Raw genomic sequence first — 22810 nt, forward strand, 5'->3', positions numbered from 1 at the left:
GCTGGACTATAAGGAAGGCTGAGCGCCGAAGAATTGATGCTTTTGAACTGTGGTGCTGGAGAAGACTCTTACGAGTCCCCTGGACTGCAAGGAGGTCAGATCAGTCCATCCTAAAGGAAATCAACCCTGAGTGCTCATTGGAAGGACAGATACTGAAGCTGAAGCTCAAATATTTTGGCCATCTAATGCGAAGAGAAAACTCTCTGGAAAAGACCCTGATGCTGGGAAAGACTGAAGGCAAAAGGAGAAGGGGACGGCAGAGGATGAGATGGCTAGATAGCATCACGGATGCAATGAATATGAACTTGAGCACGCTCCAGGAGAGAGCGCAGGACAGGAAGGCCTGGCGTGCTATGGTCCATGGGGTCACGAAGAGTCGGACACGACTGAACAACACAATATTAGGCAGTATATAAGTATTACTAATAAATATAATTTAATAATCAACCCAATCAGGGCATTTGGCTACAAGTATGTAGCTCCAATGAATATTATGTAACTGCATAATCAGATAGCAGTGGGAGCACCCTCCCTTAAACCTAGACTATTCCATGCTCTACTCAGCTCTTCTATGGCTACCAATCACATCTTAGTACTACTGGTTTCAACAGCATTTAGATCTAGTTCATATGTTAGCATGCACCTCAACTGTCCTGGAAGGCATTCACAAGAATTGCGGTATTTCATCTGAAACCCTCACAGCTCATTTACAGCGAGCTCATGATTACTGAGTGAACATTTCAGCCAACGGCATCATGGGAATCTCCAGCAAGAGACAGCAGCTGTATCTGAGGAGTGCTCATTTCACATGCTGTGGTTCTCTGCATAAATGCATCACTGAGAACGCTGTGTGAAGCTCTTCTGTAATGGGTGATCTGCCCCAAAGCATGTCTGACCTAGCATCACATTGTTCGGCAAGGCAGAAGAGACAAAAAGGATGAATTGAAAATAAGCCCTTAAGAACACTCTTCCACATACCTAATATTGAGCTTCTTCTCATTGCGGAATCTAAGTCTGAATAACGCCCTCACCTGAGGGAAGCAGCCATATTACAGTGGTAATAAAAGTGTAAGAGCTAGAATGCTGCTTTATCTTACCCTGCAAACTGGGAAGACTCCAAAAATACATCAGCACACTTTGGGCTCAAATTATGGAGCATTCTCTAGAACTTTAGTCACTCAATAACACTTACAAACACACCCTACAAAAGAGACTGGCAGCGGTATCTCTTACCATTGTCATCTACCACTCTAGTCTGGTCTTTGCAGCAGTCAGCTGGTAAGCCAATAATTTCCACCTCAACAAACGGATCAATTATCTGCTTGAGACATGTGTGGGAACAGAAAAAAATAACTGAATATTTCAAATAATTATTTCAGCTCTCCTAAATATGCACATAAGATTACCATTTTATAATCCTACCAGGATACTATATTAAATTACAATTATATTACTGTGAGATTACAACTGGGAAGTCAAAAGTAAAACTTGAAGTTCAAATTTTGTCAGAAGCCAAAATGCGGACCCATCTCTTGCAGTTTTGCTAACTGAGTGTCTTTCACAGTGAGGGACTGAGTGAGATCAACAGGATTCTGGAAGTAAGCAAGGGCTACATCCATGCAGCTGTGGTTCAAGTCTTCCACTCCCTGATGGTGAAAGTGCTGTGGTAGCACAAGTTTTACATCAGGGGTGGGGAAGCTATAGCCCCTCCAGTATTGTTCAACTCCAGCTTCCATCAGCCCCAGCCAGCATGACCAATGGTCAGGGATGATGGATGTTGGAGTCCAACAACACTGGAATGCCACAGGTTCTCTGCCCCAGCTTTACATCTCTAGCATCTCCAGTTAAAGAATCTCAGGTTAGACTGGGAAAGATCGCTTCCTGAGACTTTCAGAGTCCCTGGCAGTCACACTCATCAATACTGGGGCTAAGTCAGCAATATCTGAGTGAACATAAGGAAGTTCTTTACATTGGCATTGTTACTGGCATTGTTGGACTATTTTGCATAGCACCTGAAGAGACAGAAATATTTGTTAATAAATTTTGCTGTTCTGACAACTTGGGGCAATTAAGCAGTTCTTTACCCTTCACTCAGAAAAATGTACAAGAGTTATACATGGTAGACTTAAGTAAAGCTTAAAAAAAATCCTAGTCCAGTCCAGTACATAGTAGATGATGCTCTGTCTGGTCATAATTCCAAGTTCTTCTTTTTAAAAATCCTCCTGCCTTTTTCTGTACGCAATTTGTTCCACTTGTTTGACAGACTGTTCTTAATAACAGATTTTTAAAAAATAAATATTTGCTTAAATGTACCTTATATAAAATCCTGTTCTCATGCATATTCCAGAGTAAAGGGTTAAATAGCTGCTTAATTGCATCACATTGTCAAGGAAGGGAATTTTGTTAACAGATTTTCTCATCCCTTCAGGGTACTATCCAAAGCGTTATGAAGGTTGAAAAGAAATTGCAGTAATGAGATCAAGTGTTTGGTATACAGAGAATAATGTTTTAAGAACAAGGTATTTTTTTCTAGCAGCAATAACTCTAGAGAGATGACGTACACCTGCTCATAGACCAAATCATTTATTTTTGTATTCTGAAAATTATGAAACCATGAAAATCAGAAATTACTGAGGCTTGCAAACACCCAAGCCAGAAACTATTAAGGAATAGGCCCCTAAACAATTAAGGAGTAAGTCCCTAAAAAGTTAATATGGAATGTAGGTTTTGGTGCAATTATAAATTAGTAAAACGTTTATTCTAAACTAAGGTAGCAGCTGTGATTGAATGAAATTCAGATGTGTGGTATGCATATCATTAAAGTACTATAGCCGATGTGCATATTTATATGCAGGAGATTGGAAATTCATACACACTTGTCTATGTCATTTCTAGACATCAGTGTACTAGTTCTGCATTGGAGAGCTGCATCACAAATGTCTTTTACCTCTCCTCTGTCTCCTAACATGGAATCTGGAGGCTTTGGTAGCTGCTGTCCACTGATGATTTTGAGTATAAGTTGCTTCTTAGGGAGAGCAGGAAGTGGATCTGCAGAATAGGGATTGAATGTGCCTAGAGAGTGCAATAGTGTGGAAAGGTACAATCATTTAGATAAAGAATGCTACATGTCTTATGCACCTCTAAATCAAAGCATACACATCAAACAACGAATGGGGCTGAAGTAACATAGGAATTTAACTATGCAATCGACTCCACATCCAATATCCCCCCCCCCCAAATTTATTTCACTTCAGAGCATTCCAGGGTATTTAAGCATCTGCCTGCCAATTTGCAAGTCCTGCACACATACCATTCATTATGTCAGATTCACATAATGCATTAATTCGCAAATGCAATAGTTTCAAAAAACATCCTAATCCTGCTGCTTAGTTCATCAACTTTGCTCTGGTTATTGGTTTCTGGATGTTTTATATTTATTTTAAGTATTTATAGCCTGCCCTTCAATACATTCCCAGGGCAGCTTCTTCAGTTCTATCAGTTTTGCCCTGAAAATCTATCAAAGAACTGATATTATTACATTAACATTTTGTAGTATGACTATCTAAAATAACAAAAGTATAGCAGCAGCAGGATACTAAATACATTGCACAGCACTACCTTTGCACATCTGCTGAGGTTTCAGGATATATCCACAGTTGCCATTCATCCTGAACTTTGCTTGATTTAACTGCATCACACGCCCATCAGACTGGTAGTTTAATGCCACTGTGGAATTAGCAGATTTTTGTATTATTCACAAACTTGACTTGGATTTATACATAAAGTTGTATGTCTTTATGCTCATAAGGCTGGATCAAGACGATGTTAGCTGCACTTAGTTTTTGATGAAATCAGTGGGACTCAAGTCACAACTAGTCCCCGTTTAGTTCAACTAAGGTAGTTTTGGCTCCAACCCATAGTGTTTTTTCTATCCTTTCCCCCTTTGTAATGACCTTTGGTTTTAAACAAATAATGAAATAGAACAAAACATATAGCAGAAGCTGCAACAGTCTCCATGTCCCAGCTATTTTGCCCCAGGTCTAGAGTGCATTGCCTGCAATCACACTTGTGCATGCAATAAGGATGGGCTTGCTTGAGTTCTCAATAGGGTCATCATAGAAATGAAGGATTGGCTTAATGATACCCCAAGGAGTCAGGATACTTGGCCCAAGAATGGGCCTGTTATAGAAGCATGCATATTCTATTAAAAATCCCATCCCCCAGAAGGGTAGCCATGCATATTGGGGGAATATTTGCCTACTACCCATGGTAAAGACTTTATAATCTAGTAAAAAAAATAAAATAGAGAAGACGACGACATGGGAACTAATCTCCTCTCCATGCATCCCCAATGGCCTAACAAGCCCATGCAGGCCAGCTTCAAGTTGCCAGGACTCTCCAGGCAGCTGAGGAAAACAGACATGTGTTCACTGATGGCCTGGATCAGGAAGAAGGGGTGGATGGAGTGGGCCACCTATGTCTCCTTCATCCTCACAATTCACCTGTGGCCACCTTCTCTACACAGGAAGGAGCCACACAAAACACTCTGCCCCAGAAACTCCCAGTGCTGATCTCACTGATTGCAGAACCTTTTGATTACCACAGTTTAAGGGAGACAGTGGGTTACTTAGCTTTGCTACTCCAATGCCCCAGTGTGGCAGTGATATCCGCAGCCACCAAGTACTTCTGCTTACAGGAGCTAGCGGTCTACTTCTGTTCCTCTGCCCCACCCTATCCACTAAATGCACATCATCACAGGTCTACATGTTTTTAATAGTACTCTGCAAACAGCAGTAGACAGGTGGCAATGCAACACCTGACAGCCCCTGTCAGAGTGCCCTATGGACGTCATGCTAAAACGTGGAGTGAAAATAGGTAAACAAAACCCCCTCAGGAAAGAGAAACAAGGTAGTCCACAGGTTAACCCGGGGGTAGGCAACTTGTGGCCCTCCAGATGTTTTGGCCTACAACTCCCCTCACCCCTCACCATTGGCTATGCTGATGGTAGCTGTAGGCCAAAACAACTGGAGGCCAACAAGTTGCCCATCCCTGGGTTAAAAGAAAGGCAGAATATGTGCCTATAAGTCTCTCATATACATTGCAGCACTCGCCTAGCTGGCAGCCAACATTCCAATATGGTAAAGGGTTGAAGTTGCTGGAATCAATCCGGTATGCAGATGGATAGATTCTGGTGAGCTGCTTCTGGTTATAAAGCATAAACTGCTCTGCCTTCTGTTGCACCACCTGGTGTGCTCTTGTCTCACTGAAGGATAACACATTCCCCGTAGATCCTGCGCGTTTAAAAGAAAACCACTTGTAGGAAAAGAATTTTACCATATACATCACACTTTTAGATTTCACACACAAGTGTGGTTTAAAATGAAAAGCCAATCATATACCACACACAGGTTTGCGCCCTCAAAACCACATGGCATATAAAAACTGAAATAAATTATACCAACGCCTTACTTCCAGTTTAAAATGGGAAAATTTAAAGTGATATAAAAACTGGTGGTGCATCAAATTTTCATCTGGGTACAATTTTGGAATGAAATGCGATTTTGAGGGGCCAAAAGAGTCACCTCCAAAGTTTACCTTCCACTCTAACCTGCAATTTTTTTCACAGCTATTTTGTCCTCCAATCTGCTGCTTCAGCACCACATTTAATTTGAAAAGTGTTTTAATTTATTTATTTATTACATTTCCTGGACGCCTTTCAGGGCAGAAGCCCTCCCAAGGCAGCTTGCAGCAATAAAATACATAAAAACAGTTAAAATATTAAAAATGATAAAAACATAAAAGCAATAAAAAAACAATAAAACCAGCAACAACAATAACAGCAGTAACAGCAACAATAGCAGTCATATCAAGAAAAGGCCAGGGTAAAATAATATGTTTTCAAGGCCTTCTTAAAAGCCTGCAATGATGGAGCATGGTGGACCTCTGATGGCAACTTGTTCCAAAGGTGTGGGGCCACTGCAGAAAAGGCCCTTTCATGTGTGGTCACCCACCTAACTGCTGTCATGGGTGGGCAAATGAGAAAGGCCTCTCTTTCTGATCTTAAACTGTGGGCAGGCTGATATGGATGAAGGCAGTCCTTCAAGTGACTTGGTCTCAACCCGTTTAAGGCTTTAAAGGTCAAAACCAGCACTTTGAATTGGACCCAGAAACACTCCGGTACCCAGTGCAGCTGCTGCAGTATAGACGTTACGTGATCGAATCGCCTTGCCCCCACCAATACTCGGGCTGCCGCATTGTGCACAAGCTGGAGTTTCTGAACCGTCCTCAAAGGCAGTCCCACGTATAGTGCATTACAATAGTCCAGCCTGGACATCAGTAGTGTGTGGATGACTGAGGTAAGGTCCATCCCTTCCAGATAGGGCCGCAGCTGGCATACCCGCCTAAGCTGGTAAAAAGCACTCCTGGATACCGCAGCCACCTGGGCTTTCCCAGTTAGCTCAGAGTCCAAGAGGATTCCCAGACTGTGCACTTGGTCTTTCAGGAGGAGAGCAACCACATCTAAGACCAGTTGTAAACCTCCATCTGAAGTAGTTGGTTTCCCAACCTAAGTACCTCCGTCTTGTCTGGATTAAGTTTCAGCTTGTTCACCCTCATCCATCCTAAAACAGCCTCCAGACACTGGTTCAAGAGTTCCACAGCCTCCCTGGCCTGAGCAGATGGAATCGAGAGGTATAGCTGAATATCATCTGCATACTGATGACATTTCAGCCCAAATCCCCTGGTTACTTCCCCCAGTGGTTTCATGTAGATGTTAAAAAGCATGGGGGACAAGATAGAATCTTGCAGCACCCCACAGGCTAACGGCCATGGGTGGAACAGAAGCCCCCCCAGCACCACCTTCTGAGACTGCTCCTCCAGAAAGGACTGGAACCACTTTAAAACCATGCATCCCAGGCCCAATCCAGATAAACAATCCAGAAGGATACCATGGTCGATGGTATCGAAAGTTGCTGAGAGGTCCAGAAGAACCAACAGGGTTGCACTTCCCCCATCCATTCTCTAGTGTAAGTCATCAACCAGGATGGCCATGGCTATTTCTGTCCCATAACCAGGCCTGAAACCTGATTGGAATGGATCTAAATAATCAGTTTCATCCAAAATGGCTTGGAGTTGCGAGGCCACCACATTCTTCAGCAGCTTGCCCAAGAATGGCAAATCTGACACAGGGCGGTAATTATCTGGAACCATGGGATCTAAATTTGGTTTCTTCACCAAGGGCCTCATCACAGTTTCTTTCAAAGCTGCAAGAACCTCGCCATCTCTCAAGGAGGCATTTACCACCTCCGAGATCCAGATATCCAGCCCAGCTCTGGCGGATTTCATGGGCAAGATTCTGAAGGGCAAGTAGTAGTCCTCAGTCCTCCAAGCAGTTTGTCTACGTCCTCAGGTTGCACAAGCCAAAAGGTATCCATAACATGACTAGATGGTGCACCAGCCCTGTCCATATCAGACTCTGTCAAAACAATGGCATCCAAGTCGGCACGAATATGAGCAATTTTATTTGGCAAATTGTTCAAGAAGGCCTTTGAGAGTTTGAGTTGTGTTCCAAGGCCTACACCCAAGAGGCCTTTAACCACGCGAAAGAGCTCCGCTGGACGGCACTGAGCAGATGCAATGGTGATGGAGAAGTAGGATTTGCTGCCACCACCACCACAGAATAAGATTGCAAGTGGATTCTTACCTGTGTTCGATCGTATTCATTCCGAGTCTTCCACTATTTGTGCTCTAATACTCAACACAGTTGTTTAACCGCCATCAGCTCCTCAGAATACCAAGAGGCTGACACAGTTCTAGGACTAGGTCAAGGACATTTGGGAGCAATCATATCAATAGCCCAGGTCATCTCCTCATTCCAAGTGGTGACCAGGACCTCAGCAGGATGGCCGGCTAAGCCTGAAGGAAAATCCCTAAGAGCCTTCAAAAGACCATCTGGATTCATCAGTCTCTGGGGGTGGACCATGAAATGTGGTCCCCCACCCCAGCAGAGATTACAGGTGGCCTGTCCATGCTAAAGGAGTCACTACTGGCTCCCTCACCCGCAGATCATTTTTTCCCAATCCAGCACAGAAAACCAGGTCCAAAGTGTGTCCTGCCACATGTATTGAGCAAGACGTTATTTGAGACAGGCCCATGATTGACATGGTGGCCATGAAGTCCTGAGCCGCTCCTGTCAAAGTAGCCTCAGCATGAATATTAAAGTCCTCCAAGTCCATAAGCTTTGGAGTCCTCAACATCACGCTCAAGACCACCTCAGTCAGCTCAGGCAGGGAGACTGTTGGGGTGGTGGTGGTAGTACAGCAACAGAATCCCTCTCTTGTCTTGGGTGCCCAACACCAGGTACAGACACTCAAATTGGCTGACTGTTGGACAGGCAATCTGACCAGAGGGACAGAATCCCTACAGGCCAAGGCTACCCCCCTCCCTGCCCCTCTAGTTGAGCTTGGTGGTACACAAGAAAGCCTGGTGGACACATCTGGGAAAGACTGACTTCATGATCTGATCTCAGGCAGTCAGGGATCACATTGCGAAAGCAATGATGCCATAATGTGGCTATGCTATGCTATCAGTGAGGGTAAATGAAGCCTATTTTTTGTCTTTACTGAATGGGAGACATGGGGGAGTGCATCAGCCTTGTGTCAAGGCAACAGGACAACCTTCCTAATTTCACTACTTGGTAGTGCTTTGCTGTAACTCAATACAGCAAAACAGAGAGCATTGGATGCACCCCAAAGTGATGTGTTTTGAAATAAGTTTAACTTCCAAAACATAAATATTCATGTTCACGGTTTAAAAACGTACCTACAATTGCATATCAAGAACAACACATGTTCAGCATAATTACTACTTCCTCTTCGATGTTAAAATACTGCCCCCCTCTAAATGGAGAATGCCTGTAATATTCAGATGATGAGCAGATCAGAAAAAAAAGTGCTATTCTTTGCAGAGCATTCATTTCAAATGGGTTCTCTGGGTGTCAATAATATTAAGAACATGTAGAGAATACAGAATGGATGTGAGCAAATTTCTCAAGGCACATTCAGCAAGGCAGATGACCTCAATCCCAAAGCTGTGTGAAGCTTACATTTTAACAAGTTTTATCATTTTTAAACAAGATAACCCAATTCTGCACTATCCACCAAAACTGTAGATTCTGTGACCTGTTCAAATAATTCTACAATTTAAGCACATTTGTATACATCAGCTTAGGTAAGGGAGGAAGGGTTCCAGAGCACAGAAACCTCACCCCTTGTGCTTTTCCATATTTCTGAGAGTTTACTAGTTGTCACAAAGTGAGTTTCAAGCCTATCTTTGCAATGATAAGAACTAAAAACCCTGGCCATGATCCAGCACTTTTGTCATGGGTTTCATTCTCTAGCTGAAATCAGTGGCTTAATTGGGACTGGATCATGCTTCTTATTCTGGGGAGCTGGGGGGTGGGGGGACACAATGAAAGGCAAGGATCCTGAATTTTTTGTCTAGTAACAGTTCTGACACTTTCTACAGAAACTGCAGAATACACATCACCCGGATTATAGATTCAAGAGCTTCATGCTGTGTAATTCCAACTCAGTTCCACTAGATGTGATTGTTACGTAGAGGTGCTGTCAGAATGTTTCCAGATAGGTTTTGACTGCTGCTCTGAAGATACTCATTAAGGACATAAGATGATCCCCTCCCCTGACCCCTATCTGCATTTGACAGCACAACCTTGACTAAAACAGGTTTGAATCCAAACAGGAAATGCTTTGATCCACCACTCAGCTCACAAATGCTCACCAAATCAGGGGCGCCATGGGGATCCATCGAGCCAAAAGAGAACAGGATTTCCCTGTGATGGCCATCCCTAATCTCTAGGGCTACAGAAAAATCACATCATAGGAAGTGATTTCTGGATAGTCGCCCCTGGGGACAGACCACCAGAAACATCTCCTGTTCAAGCCAAAACTGCGTGCATGAATGAATGAATCTTGTGTAACAGCATCGCTAAATGCCATACAGCTCATACTCATCTCAATATTGCTTGCCTTAGGAGAAATTCCCAGGGGTGTGTGCTCATTGCTTATACAAGGATGGATATATAACTCACATCAGGAAGAGGTGTGCCTACATATTTACCCATAACCTTACCATCATCAACTATGTCTTGAGCTGCCACAGAATTTGTGTACATCACTAAATCAGAAAGATCACGGCACAGCTTCATCGTTTTTCTCCGCCGACCCAACCTGCTGAAAAGTATTAAGAAAAGAGAGGATTTTTCTAAAAGTAGATGGACTTGTAAGCTTCTCTCTCTGTCATGCTATGCTTTCTCCCATTAAACCCAGAAAAATACACTGACAAGCATATGGACCTTTTCTTAAACAAGAGTTATTACTTGACTAGGTGGCATTCAAAGGACAAGGATATAGGGAAAAGGAATAGGCTTGCTAGGAAATTGAACAGTTTCAAAGACTCCTGTTCATTTTTTAATCCTGCATTCCCCCCACCCCACTCTCTCTTTCATACATACATGCATTCACATACATACACTCACATCTATCTAACAAAAATGGAAGAGTCTAGACAGAAATCACTTAAGTAAAGGCAAGGTGCACAAGAACATTTTTAAAACAACATTTGTATCTGCAACAGTTGTATGCTTTATTTATGTATTATATTCACTCGCATAGTGAATTCATACAGGAAGTATTATTTGTCTGGCCTGTTTTTATCTAAAATGTGCCCTCATCACCCACCCACAGTGCATTTCAGTCTTGTTATTCATTCTTAAAAAACAATTGCTGCTTACATTCTGGAAAGAAAAAAAAAGTACAGTAATGGATTTTTCAGTTTAGCAGTAAAATGGCTGGAAAAAGTGATATTACTAACCTGTATAACTGTCCAGATTCCTTTGCAGAGCAATTTTGTTGAGAATCATCATCATCAGATGTGCTATGAGATTTGGCCCTTGGTTTAGCTGCCTTCTGTTTGAAAAGCCAAAGTCTGATTTAACAGTGCTGTGGACAATACTAAGCTGCCCATCTATGCCATTATGGTCTACTTTGACTAGCAGTGACTTCCTCAGGAAGGAAGTGTTTCCCAGCCCTACTCGCTCAGACCATCTTACCTGCAGATGACAGGGATTGAACCTGGGATGTTTGGCATGTCAAAGTCATGTGTCTTATCACTGAGCTACTGCTTGGTGCACCATGTTCTAAACAGCACCACCAATGTTATATCCAAGTTACTAACAAAAGGTTTAATCCAGCGAAAGTTAATTGCTTCGAATGGGAGAGAATTTAGCATATGCTCAACTTAGGAATCCGATGACACGTAAAACAATTTTCAAATTTGCTGGAATCATACCCAAAGTTAAGATAACTGAATAAAATTTCAAAGGCAACAGTGATTATTGACTAGTTGTCAAAGAGAAACCTGTTTACAGAAAAATGGATTTCTACAAAGCCTTCAACTGTCTCCATATATATTTTTATGCTAAGGTTTCCATTTTCTATGTTGGAGCATGCTACCTCACCCTGGAACAGTAGCAATGCATTTAATCTGGTCCTTAGCATTCTATAAACTCATGCTTAATTTTTTCTTGATCCAATAGGATGGGTTTGCCCTGTTTCCTTGGACCTCGGTGAGCACCGCCAGTTCCTGGCGCACGCGCAGCCGGCCCCTATTGCCAGCAGTGGTGATATAATGCTTCCAGGGGCAAGACCCCAAACTATCAACAATGCAAATTTCTGTAAGGGGCAGGTGGCGGGAACTGGTCCTACCCTTAGTGTCCTGAGCAGCAGGGGAATCCCTGATCTGAATGTAATTCTCTACACTGTCACTTTAACTCCCACTACTCTTGCAGAAGTCCAGCCTATGTACTAACAGTGAAGTCATTCTCCGAGTGCAGATCCTTATATAGCTAAAACAGCACCATTCACACAAGAGAGGGAGATATTAGCACTGGGGATTTGTAGACATATCAAAAATCCTTAGGGAAAAAGTCTTAAGGTTGGGGAGAAAACCAAAATAGCTCAGTGAAGACTGAGCATCCTTTGTGGGCATAGAATGCTGATTGACTGTGGGAAAACACCCCCCCGCCCTGCTGCCATCACCTAGAATGGAGTATCCTGGAAAACAGCATGACTGGTTAACTAGAAACTTGAACAGGAGCACCCCATGCTGCAACGTTTTGATACAGATCCCACTTAATATGCATTCGTGGTCTTCTGTATTACCAACAACTCCATCAAATGGTTGAAAGAAACCACTATGAAAGGCTAGGTATACTCTCTAATTAAATATAAAAGTTGTGGAAAGCTTGATTCTGAAACCTATATTGATTACTGGGCCCAGGGAATGAATTTGGGGCACCTGATGCTGCAGCACTCTGGAAACTAAGCAGGTGTAGAGAAGGGGGTGGGAAAGTGCTGAGAGCCTCAGGTAAGCCACCACCTATTCCAACAAATAGGAATTGAATAAAAAGCCAAATAAGGGTGCAATCCTATGGAGACAGTCATCAGCCTCTGAACTTGGAGGCTGATGGCTATCCAACGCAGGGTATAGAGGATCGTCACCTCCATGAGGATCCTCATGGCTATCCAATGCAGGGCATGGAGGGTATCCAATGCAGGGCATGGAGGGTATCCAATGCAGGGCATGGAGGGTATCCAATGCAGGGCATGGGGGATCCTCGCCTCCATGCCCCAGCCACCCTGTATTTCTGGCTAGAGAGGTGATTTCACCTGTCTAACTGGGAAGTTTCAGACCAGAAGGGGGGAGGCCGCACAGCACATGGGAAGCTGTGTAATGAGGCTTCCACGGTCTCCTCCCCTCCCCTAGGACCACCCCCTTTCCCCCACCTTCACACTCCATTTCAGAGCACAGAGATGTAGCTGGTGCGGAGAGAACCAGGCTGTCTATGAGGGGGCAGGCGAGGGGACAGGAAATGCAGTTCCCAGAAACTGAACAATCCTATGGCTCTCTGGATAATGTCTAGTGGCCATAGGATTGCTCCCTAAAATACACAAAATAAGCAAGAAGGTGCATCTTTTGTAAAATTTAATTTTGCTGGTGCTAGTCATAGGGAGCAGCAAAATGTTATGTGGGGTGTTGAAACCCAGTACCATGAGCGCTAGAAATCCTGGTCAACCTCCCCTGCCCTCAAATTTTATCAGGGATTGCCTACACGTTTGTGCCTATTTTTGCACAACTTACTTTAAAAGAAAAGAGGGGGGGAGTGAGAGAAAGAAACAGATGAAGAAACAAACACACAACCAAGACATTGTGTGTTTTTTCTCCACATCCCTTTTCTGCAGCTTAGAAAAATCATCATCATATATCATCCTCTATTATCATCATCTTCTTCAAGATTTTACTGAATGGAGCAGCATGGCAGGATCAAGGGAAAGTTGTAACTCTGGTGCAAGAAGATCTAGATTGCCACTGAGAAAGTCCAGTGAAATGCAGCATTTGAACCATGCCAGCATCTGTAAGGGAATGTGCCAAAAAACCCTTCAACATACGTAACTACATTTATTTTAAAGAAACAATTTTAGGTTGAAGGGGTTCTCTTGCCATTTTGTGAAATTAATTCAAAGTTGCAGCAACTCCCCCTCACCCCCCACCCAACACACAAACAAACAAAATCAAGGGGAGGAATGTGTACACACAGTTTCCAGTACAGCATCACTAAATATCTCTATTGCCAGAAGCTAACAAAATCAAAGTATGCTAAAGCTTAGATTGTCATTAAAGTCTCTTCAATCACTTCAATGGAAGGGTCATTAAGGAAAATATTCATTCTATTTTTCATAGAGATACGAAGAAAATGAGGTGTCTAATTAGGCTAATTTGCTGAAATTATTACATTATTGAAATGTTTTGCAGTTTTCAAAATAGTCAATAATTGTAAGTTGTTCAGAGACTTATTTTTCTAATAAGCAATCTACTATATAGCATTTCTTCTCTCATCAGTGTGCTGGAAATATCAATTGTTATTTGTGCTCATTAGCAAATACTAGGGGTATTTGCTTGTGGAATTCATCCGTGGATTGAATGGACAACAGAACTCATTTATCTTTCCTTTTTAGTCCCTTGAAAGCCAAATAATTTTACATATGTGGCTGTGTGCATGCAAGTATGTGCCTGCAGCTGAAGCTTAAAAAGAGGGAGGAGTTTATGGCAAAACATGAAGGTAAATATTCTCCATTCCACAGCCCTAATTTAGAGGACAGGAAGGCCTGGCGTGCTATGGTCCATGGGGTCACGAAGAGTCGGATACGACTTAACGACTGAACAACAAATGCAGTGAAGAGCACCAATGTTTCCATGGAGCTCTATGTAAAATATATAATCATGCCTGGGAAACCACTTTCGAAGTAACAATTTCCTGGACATGGTTATAATCAGCTCGAACCATGTTCATTCAAGCAGATAACTGTAGCACTACAGAGAGGTATGAGTGGCTCAACTGCATGCATATAGAGGTGTAGGGGGTGGATGTGCACACAAAACTATCTCTAATGCTGGAAGGGTGGGCCTGCCCCCATCTGACCCTGTGCAGTTTGGCATTACATTTTTATTGACATTTATTTCTTTGAAATATATCCCAGTCTTGATTTTAGGAAGCTCAGAGAGGCTTACTTAGGATTCCCTATGGCAGGGGAGCAGAACCTCAGACCCAGGGGATAAATGTCAAATACTTCTTTACACAGCGCATAGTTAAACTATGGCATTTGCTATCACAGGATGTGGTGATGGCCACCAATTTGGATGGCTTTAAAGGGGGGTTGGACAAATTCCTGGAAGAAAAGGCTATCAACAGTTAATAGTCCTAATGGCTATGTGCTACTTCCGGTATCAGAGGCAGTAAGCTTATGTGTACCAGTTGATGGGCAACATGGGTGGGAGGGTGCTGTTGCGCTCGTGCCCTGCTTATGGGTTAGGTGGTCGACAGCTGGTTGGCCACTGTGTGAACAGAATGCTGGACTGGATGGACCCTTGGTCTGATCTAGCATGGCTCTTCTTATGTTCTTAAACCCAGGGGATAAGAGGTTCCCCAGAACACCTCCTACTCCTGGCCCAATTCCCCCAACTTCTGATTGTTTGGTGGCTTCCAAGGTTTTGTGCAATTTTCCCCCATTCTAAAAGGTTGAAATGGCTTAGTTACCAGCAGTAAGCACTTTAAGCTAAAACATGTTGGTTTTTTGGCACTACCTACCCTCCACTGGAATGTGCCCCAAGAGCTTCTCCAAAATGGCTAAAAGAGGTCAGGCTGAAAAGAAGTTCAACTCTCCTGGCTTAGGCTGTGTTAATGGAAGCACAGTATTCAGATCATGAGAAGTAATAGTTGTGCTCTATTCTGCACTGGTCAGGCTGCATCTGAAGTACTGTGTCCAGTTCTGGACACCACATTTTATGGAGGACATTGACAAACCAGAGAATGTCCAGGGGACCTGCCATCCATGTACCAATCAGGTCCATGCACAATAATGGTACGTATTTCGTTGATCTGAACAATGGGCATAGGAAAGGTCTTTACATAAAATGGTGTTTGGCCAATTCAAACACACTGCTAAATTCCTCAGTATTTTAATATGCAGGTACTCCGCCACATGGAAAAAGCCAAGGGTTTGATCATACACAGCCTAGGCATTTGGGTTATACATGCAGCAGGACATCGGGGTGAGCTTTGCATTCATGTGCTTTCCCCCACCACAGAATCTTTAAAAAAAAATAGGCCTACTTGCTTAAATACCTACATGACTATGCCCTACCCAGGCAATCCATTTGCACTTTTCTTCACAGCAGGCAGAATGCATGAGCAAGGCCTACCTGTGTGGGAATGTATGTACATGGGCCCTGATTCACATTCAAGATTATGCACTGGAAGGGGACACTCAAGTATGAGGCTCCTTGTGGGTACTGGCTGTTAGTGGCAACCAGTGTGCTTGGAAAGAGTAACCCTGCATTTTTAAGTAATGTTGCCAGTTCCAACCTACTGGTGTTCTCTTCTGACATCGACAACAGGCACATGCTTCTATTGGTTTCCCCCCATCTTGTGTTAGCCTGGATTAGTACCAAGCAGTGCTTGAAATGAGAGGGAGCGGGGGGAGGAAGTGGGATAGTTAGCCCAGGGCCAATTATATCTGCTGAAAATAATTGGGGTGATTTTAAATCTGCTTGAAAGAAGTGGGCTGGCACCTCACTCAAGAACGGGTGCCGACAGCTAGCAGCTGGCCTGCAAAGTCTAGGCCAGAAAACAAAAAAATTGGGTACAGGTGTAAGTGCCACCAGGAGCTGCTCTTACACATTTCAAGCTGCATTAAAGAGGGACAAATGCTCCAGCTAAATTTTAAGGTACAAAATTGTGTCAGCCCCACATAAGGGCAAGGGAAGTGTGAAACAAGTTCCTTCATATTTTTGTCTCTCCACTTTCCAGTATGCTGACACCACATGGTCATGACACTTATGTGCAAAAAGCAGATATGCTGCTCTTGCAATGCAGTTCTGAATCACTATTATGCACTGCATGTGTATTATCATTTACAATAAGCTTAAATAATACCCCCACTTTGGGATTACTTTGTAATGGAAACATTTTATAACTAGCTAATTAAATAAAAATAAATAAACTGCACATCATGCTCTCCATTCAAAAGCACAATATATTTTCGAAATGAATTAGAGCTGTGTGTGCATTGTCTTGGATCAGCATTTTTTGTCTCTTACAATTTTGAAAAATGTTTGCCCAAGAAGCCTTTGAATCTTGCAAGACTCCTGCATCAACCTACGTAATAGGCTGCCTTGCAAATATTTATCCACCATAAAGAGTCTTCCAAGTTTCTCTCAAAAATTACAACACTTTCCTAAGCTACAACTTTTATAAAGATATAAAAAAAATATTAAAATATGCTCCTGTATTAAATCTGAAACAGTTTAATTCTAACAGAGGCATTCTAATAGAAGCATTTGTGCGGACATGCTACAACTTTTCACTGACCTCTAAGCCTGCTAAGGAAAAGGCAACATTTCCTCAGCTGAACTCAGAAAAGGAATAGCATGTGCTTCAGATAAGAAAATTGGGAGGAAGGTAACTAAACATAGTCCTATTGTCCATATGTTCAGCTTATAAACGCAAAGGAGTAAAAACTACATAAAATATTGTGAGAAGTAGACAAGGCCTTCAAAAGAAATGCAGAGGTTATCCTGTTTGGGGAACTTAAGGAAATGCCCTCAGTAGTAGTGACAGAAGATGAAGTAAATCTCCAAATTATAGCTGGAAAGTTTTGAAAAAATAATACCTTATTGTAATGAGCTGAATTGCATAAAGTAGCATTAATAAGAAATCATTTAAAAATGAAAGTCAAAGCACAGGGACTTGAGAACATTCTATTCATCCTCACAGAACCAAACCCTGGTTCTCAACAGGACATCCCACCTGTCCTCAGAGAACATATCACCTCTTCTGTCCTTGGCTTCTCAACACCTTTTTGCTACAAGCTCAGAAATGTCATTGGGTAAGAAACTTTAATCTTTACAATAAAAGGCAATGCTCCTGGAACTAAATTCGAAATGCTTTTAAAATGTGTATTGTTTGTAACAAGGATACATTTTTTATTTCATGGATGGTCTTGTATCATAAAATCTAAAGTCCACTTAAGATTTTAAAGTAAAAGATAAAAAGACATGCCTAACCTCAGAGTCCTCTACCTAAAAACTATGTGTATTAATACCAGGAATTTTGTAAATTTACGATTCTCTTGGTGACACTTTGTTCTAGAATATGGCATGGGATACGTTACCTGCTGATCCATGTTCTAGCTAAACACAGAAACCCCATATCATAAAATTCCTAGGCAAGAACAAATCTGTCACACAATAATGTTCTCAAATCTGCTGCCTATTGGGGAAAATTATCTGCAACTTATGTGTTTTCCACTGGGAGTGGGAAATCGCAGATATTCATAGAATCCTTAATAGGCACAGTAGAAAAATTATTTACTGGGGCAATAAACTTTTACACCTAGTTCACATTCCAATTTATTAAATTAGTCTTCAGACCATATTGATATACATAGTTCTGATATGTTGTTATCTAATACCATGGACCCAAAGCTGAAACAAACATCTGTTGACGCTGCAGTTTTCTGCACTTTCTGCCTGTGGTTGGGCTGCTTATGTATTAAAAAATATTCAAACAATATATATAGTTAAAAGTTTTACCTTATGTTTACCAAAGTTGCTCATTAGTCTACTGTGCGATTTCTTGCTGGTATCTTTCAGGTCTGAGTTCTGTGGAAACAAAACTAGCCATGAATCCACCTCAGGAACAGCTTTTAGTAAAAGCATTTATTGCACTTGCCTCCACATGGACCTGCCCATCTGTGAAGAGCATTATCAGAGAACTTTTTCCCACCTCCAGAAGTCAGGCAGCAACCAGGGGAAGAGCCTTCTGTGGTGGTGGCCCCAGCCTTTGGAATATTCTCCCCAGGTTTGCTTGCCCAGAGACCAATTTGATGAGCTTTTGATGCCAAAGACCTTAATTTGCCCAGCTTTTTAATGATAAACTATACAAATTGCTAGCACAAGATGTAGTGATGGCCACCAACATGTATGGCTTTAAAAAGCGATTAGACATTCATGAAGGATAAGGCTATAAATGGCTCCTAGTCATGGTGGCTATAGGAAGTCCCCAGGATCAGAGGCAGACTGTCTCTGAACAACAGTTGTTGGGGAAACAGTGGGAAAGGGCTACTGCCGCCACATTCTGCTTCCTAAGAGGCATCTGGTTGGCTACTTTGGGAAACATAATGTTGGACTAGTTAAGCCTTTGGTCTTACACACCAGGACTCTTATGTTCTTGGTTGGTATTCTGATGCCGCTATTTCTATGTATTATTTTATTGCTATTTTGCCATAGGTTTCGTGGACTTTTTAAAATGTTGGTGATATGTTCGGGTTGGTTACTAAAGCCAGCCCAAATTTGCAGACTGGTGATGTAATTTCTCCACCCACTGGAATTACTGTAACACGTGGATCATTTGAGTAGATCCACTGAAACCAACGGGACTCATGACTAGACTTAAATCTCACTGATTTTCAATGGGTCTGCTCAAAGTATGACTAAGTCTGGATGGAATCCAGAAGGTCTCAGGTTCAATCCCCAGCATCTCTGGGTAGGGCTAGGAAGCAATCCTGCTTGAAACTCTGGGGAGTGGCTGCCAGTCAGTACTGCCAGATAATACTGGGCTAGATGGACCAATGGTCTGTCTCCATATAAGGCAGCATCCTATGTTCCTAATCCATTATTTCTACTTTTTTTGCACACAGCCACCACTAATATCAACAACTGCAAAAGATTTAGAGCTGGAAATTATGAAGCATGGTAAAATTAGTACTTATTCCTATAGAAAGTTATTGCTTTAAGGTATCATTATAGTACGTATTAGATTACACTAAGTTTCCGGATGTCTACCTGTTGTGCATTCTTAAGATTTTGAAGGACAAAGTGAGGGGGAAAAGCCAGAACAAGGCAGGGTGAACACAGTGGGAGGGTGTGTGTCACATCTGGTACAATCACTTCTTCAGTTCTTACTACTTAACTGAGCATATGTCACACTACAATATCTAGCAGTAAAGGCCTCTTGTGTGTGAGGTCCAAGTAATTAAGTTATTTGGATATCATAGTTATATATTGCTAATGAAATACCAGCAGATATATGCTGCTTCAATAAGCAGGAGAGTGAACTCAGAAGTGGCGTGCTATCCAAATAGGCAAACATATCAGCCCTCACAGTTCTGAAACTCTTAAACTGGGAATTAAAAAATGAAACACCAGAGTCACAGAGACAGATGCAAGGTTTTCTGGGCCACCTGAGATTCACTGTAAGAGCGATCCCCGGGGTCATCAGTTTGATGATCTGTGGCAGGATCCAGTGTTGCTGTCAGAACATCACATCCCTTCATCTCTCTGAAGAGTTGAAAAAGGCACTGAAATACATTCCCTCAGCTATCCACAGTGCAAATCCTTCCAGTTATATAATACATGGCCTGTGGCAGAAATGTATTTTCCATTAGCTTTTTGTGAAGAACAAGAAATGAACCCCACCCCCCTCTTTCTTTCTAGGCTTAGTCAAGCCTGACAAACTCCAGCCAGTATCTCCAGAAATTTATTTCCAGTTCTGGATGCAAGTTATACAATGGGGAATCTCTTTGGTGATGGGTGCTTTCCATGGGGAAAGGGGAGGCTTTGATCCACCTCGGCTACCACTTGTCCAGTTATTTTGGATTCTTTTCAGCCTTTGGAACTTGAAAATGTGGACAGGGTATCTAGAGTGGAAAGGGCCACTGCCTGTGTACTTGACCCTTGCCCTTCTTGGCTGATTAAGTCAGCCAAGGTGGGACTGATGTCACAGCTAAGGGAAGTGATTAATGCCACTTTCCAGGAAGGGGTTGTTCTTTCTTGCTTAAAAGAGGCAGTAATAAGAACTTTATTTAAAAAAAAAATTCCCTTGACCTAGAATATCTGTTTATCTATAGGCCAGTCTCAAAAGAAACATTTGAGAAAGGTAATCAAGAAGGTGGTGACATTGCAACTTCAGATAGATCTGGATGAAACTGATTATCTGGACCCATTTCAATTGGGCTTTCGATTGGAATAGGGACTGAGACGGCTTTAGTCACCGTGGTGGATGACCTATGTTGGACGCTGAATGTGGGGAGCTTGACCCTATTAGTTGTCTTGGACCTCTGGGCGGCTTTTGATTCCATCAACCACCGTACCTTTCTGGACTGCCTGGCAGGGCTATGCCTTGGGGGGGGGGTGCTATGCAGTAGTTCCAGCCCTTTCTGTCAGGCCGTGTCCAGAAGGTAGTGCTGGGATTGACTTCACGACCATTGGGTCATGATGTCCCACAAGGTTCTATCTTGTCCCCCATGGTGTTTAGTATTTACATGAAACCACTGGAAGAGGTCATTTGGAGCTTTGGAGTAAGGTGCCAGCAATTTGTCACCTAAAACCAAGGCAGCAGATGAAATCCTTGAACGTTGCCTGGGTTCAATATTAGGCTGAATGAGGGTGACTGAGTTGAGGCTAAACCCAGACAAGATGGAAGTGTTGTTGGTCACTTCACTTGGGAACTGGGGTTCAACCTGTTCTGGAAGGGGCTGCACTCCCCCAAAGAAGCTGGGGAGTGCTCCTTGATCCTATGCTGTCCGTGGATCTTCAGGTGGTGGCGGTGGCAAAGAATGCAAATGCACAATTACACTTCATCACCAGCTGCAACCCTTTGAGTCAGTCTGACTTGGCAATAGTTATCCACACCTTGGTTACATCACGTTTAGGCTACTGCTATGCACTCTACATGGGGCTACCCCTGAAGAGTGTCCTGAAGCTTCAGCTGGTGCAAAACATGGCAGCTAGGCTACTAATTGGTGCACGGTATCGGGATCATATTACACCTGTCCTGAAAGACTTGCACGGGTTACCAATTGCTTTCAAGGCCCAATTCAAGGTGTTGGTTTTAACCTTTAAAGCCCTAAATGGCTTAGGATCTGGCTATCTAAGGGACTGCCTGTCTAGCTATGAACCTGCCCGAGTACTAAGATCTACAGGAGAGGTCCTTTTGAGGCCACCATTACCCTTAGAGGCCTCTCTATCAGGTACACATGAAAGGGTTTTCTATTGTGTTGCCCTCAAACTATGGAATGTGCTCCCTCAAGAACTACAATTGGCCCCCACTCTCTTGGCCTTTAGAAGGGGCGTAAAGTCTCATTCGGCGTTCCAAAATGTGTAGTTTTAATGCGTCGATGTCTATTGTTTTAATGCTCTGTTTTATTGTTTTAAGGTTTGATTGTTTAAGATTGTTGTACACTGCCTTGATGGCTTTTAAGAGATAAGGTGATACATAAATGTCAATAATAAATAAATTGGAGGAGGAGACCAAGGATGCTATTACACAAGCCCTCGTCTGGAAGAAGCATGGGGAAAGTGCATGTCACTCACACTTCCTCTCTCATGCACCACTTCTTTGGAACGTCTAACGTGGTTCTAAGTGTCTGAATTCAAGAGTATTATGTGGAAAGGGATTGGTCATCGTTACACATAAGTACTTGTCAAAGAGGGATGCAGTCACAAGAAAGCAACAATATCCTGGGTGAATAAGTGACTGCACATGTACAGATGTTGCATACACAGGAGAAATGTCAGTCCCATCTTGAGTACTGATGCCTCCCTCTCCACAGATGCCTCTACAGAAAAGCTCCATTTTTTCTTGTCCCAGGAGCTGTATTTCAGCTTTGATCAGATATTGTTTTTTGTCATACATTGAAGGAACCTACCCATTCCTTGAGATCATTCTCTAAAGCCCTCCACCAGGCACTGCTGTGGTCAACGGCAAAGGAGGTGGTGATTAGGTATAGGGGCTTTGATTATTGATAGTTGAAAACCTATCAATAATCAAATGCTTTGGCAAATAAAACTGTTTTCACTTGGTGCTGGACAGATAATAATGTTAGTTCCATAAAACCTCTCTTGGGAGAGTATTCCACAATTGGTGGTGGCTCCCCAATTGTGGAATACTCTCCCAAGAGAGGTTTTATGGAACTAACATTATTATCTGTCCAGCACCAAGTGAAAACAGTTTTATTTGCCAAAGCATTTGATTATTGATAGGTTTTCAACTATTTCTCCTCTCTTTCATTGCTTATATTTATTAGAAAGGGGTTTCATTTGTTTAAGGCAAGATTTTAGATCTTATGTTTAATTGTTTTGAATTATTCGAACTGCCCTGAAGGCTCAATTGTGT

At 42.5% G+C, this 22810-nt stretch overlaps 1 protein-coding gene across 2 annotated transcripts in view; it reads right to left on the reverse strand.

Annotated features, from left to right (window-relative positions):
- Nucleotides 1-22810, reverse strand: part of PLCH1 (phospholipase C eta 1) — a 220079-nt gene that overhangs the window by 21603 nt on the left and 175666 nt on the right. The window contains exons 13-19 of one of the 2 annotated variants that reach the window (XM_084847320.1): nt 18229-18297; nt 10891-10985; nt 10150-10250; nt 5112-5291; nt 3619-3726; nt 2948-3072; nt 1234-1318 (exon numbers count right to left, since the gene is read on the reverse strand). In XM_084847320.1, the coding sequence (XP_084703446.1) occupies nt 1234-1318; nt 2948-3072; nt 3619-3726; nt 5112-5291; nt 10150-10250; nt 10891-10985; nt 18229-18297 (763 nt within the window). The remainder of the gene's footprint in view (nt 1-1233; nt 1319-2947; nt 3073-3618; nt 3727-5111; nt 5292-10149; nt 10251-10890; nt 10986-18228; nt 18298-22810) is intronic. The other variant, XM_084847321.1, reaches the window with a different exon arrangement.

The sequence above is a fragment of the Heloderma suspectum genome, chromosome 3 (assembly GCF_057233095.1).
Source record: "Heloderma suspectum isolate Gila_16-S chromosome 3, 16-S_ref, whole genome shotgun sequence".
Classification (NCBI taxonomy): domain Eukaryota; kingdom Metazoa; phylum Chordata; class Lepidosauria; order Squamata; family Helodermatidae; genus Heloderma; species Heloderma suspectum.